Genomic DNA, 1,043 nt, shown 5'->3' with positions numbered 1-1,043 from the left:
CGTGTAGCCTCCGCGGTATCATGTGTGGCCACCTCAGCAGCGCCCCAGGGTAGAGTGTCACCTACTCAGGCAGCTGTGTCCGTAGTGCACCAAGAAGTCAGCGCCCAGGGCCCGGGCCGTGTAGTCGTCCACACAGCACGCGCCGTAGGTCACGTCGCCCATTACCACTGCCTCTGCGTCTGTGAACCTGCAGGGAGGCACAACAGTGAGGGTCACGGCTGGCTGCCCCATATCTTGCCCCCCAGCCCCGCGGCACGCCACTACCGGGAGACCCCACACTGCCATCGAGCCCCTCGCCACGCGCCAGAGAGGACGAGCACTGGCTACTCTCCGAGATGTCAACATGATTAAGCTGGAGAGCGGTAATCCGCCTCTTCAATTGGGTAAAGCTGTTTGCAATTCAGCGGATTATCTGCTCATCAAACAATACGCTGCCAGCTTCCTAATGCTCCAGCGGGGAGAGGAGCAGAGGGAGACCCGGCTCAGTGTGATGCTGCCGCTCCTGCCAGCCAGTCCTGGGGACCAGAGCCACTTAGGATAGGCAGAACATCCCCATATGTGCCAGCCAGACTGGCCAAGCCACTGTCCCCCTGTGCCCAGGCACTGCACGAGCCGGTGCACCCCAGCCCATGCCTGGCTGCATCACCCACGGGTGCTAGTTTAGCCAAGCTGGCTGTGCTCCAGGAGAAGCTGGTGCTTAGGTGGCACCTGGCAAGGAAAAGCACTGAGCGAACACTGGTGCTGTCCTCCATCCCTGCTCCGGCATCCCAGCGCTCTGGCCCAAGCCTACCCGGCACACACCAGCCAGCACAGGGGCACACACTAGCACCGGGCAGCAAAGCCGAGGTTCTGGCATGATTTAAAGGCTCCACCTCTGTGGGTATTTTATTGCACCATTTGGGGGGATTATTAGCTTGGCTGCCTTCCCGGGGAGCTGCCGTGGTAGTTTACGGATGAAAGCAGGTATCGCGATGACAAAGCCCCATGCCTGAAGGGGCTGCTGAAACCAGATGCTAATTCCTTATTTACACAGAGGTCAAGCC

General features: G+C 60.0%; 1 protein-coding gene across 1 annotated transcript in view; it reads right to left on the bottom strand.

The window, feature by feature from the left end:
* The window catches only part of DPH1 (diphthamide biosynthesis 1), a gene marked incomplete at both ends in the record, with an annotated part of 6,298 nt that extends 6,111 nt beyond the window's left edge, over nucleotides 1-187 (bottom strand). The window contains one exon of the mRNA XM_010295385.1: nucleotides 66-187. Within this exon, the coding sequence (XP_010293687.1) occupies nucleotides 66-187 (122 nt within the window). The remainder of the gene's footprint in view (nucleotides 1-65) is intronic.
* Nucleotides 188-1,043: the final 856 nt, after the last annotated feature.

This window comes from Phaethon lepturus, unplaced genomic scaffold (genome assembly GCF_000687285.1).
Source record: "Phaethon lepturus isolate BGI_N335 unplaced genomic scaffold, ASM68728v1 scaffold32679, whole genome shotgun sequence".
Lineage (NCBI taxonomy): Eukaryota > Metazoa > Chordata > Aves > Phaethontiformes > Phaethontidae > Phaethon > Phaethon lepturus.
This window is presented reverse-complemented; position numbering and strand designations above follow the sequence as displayed.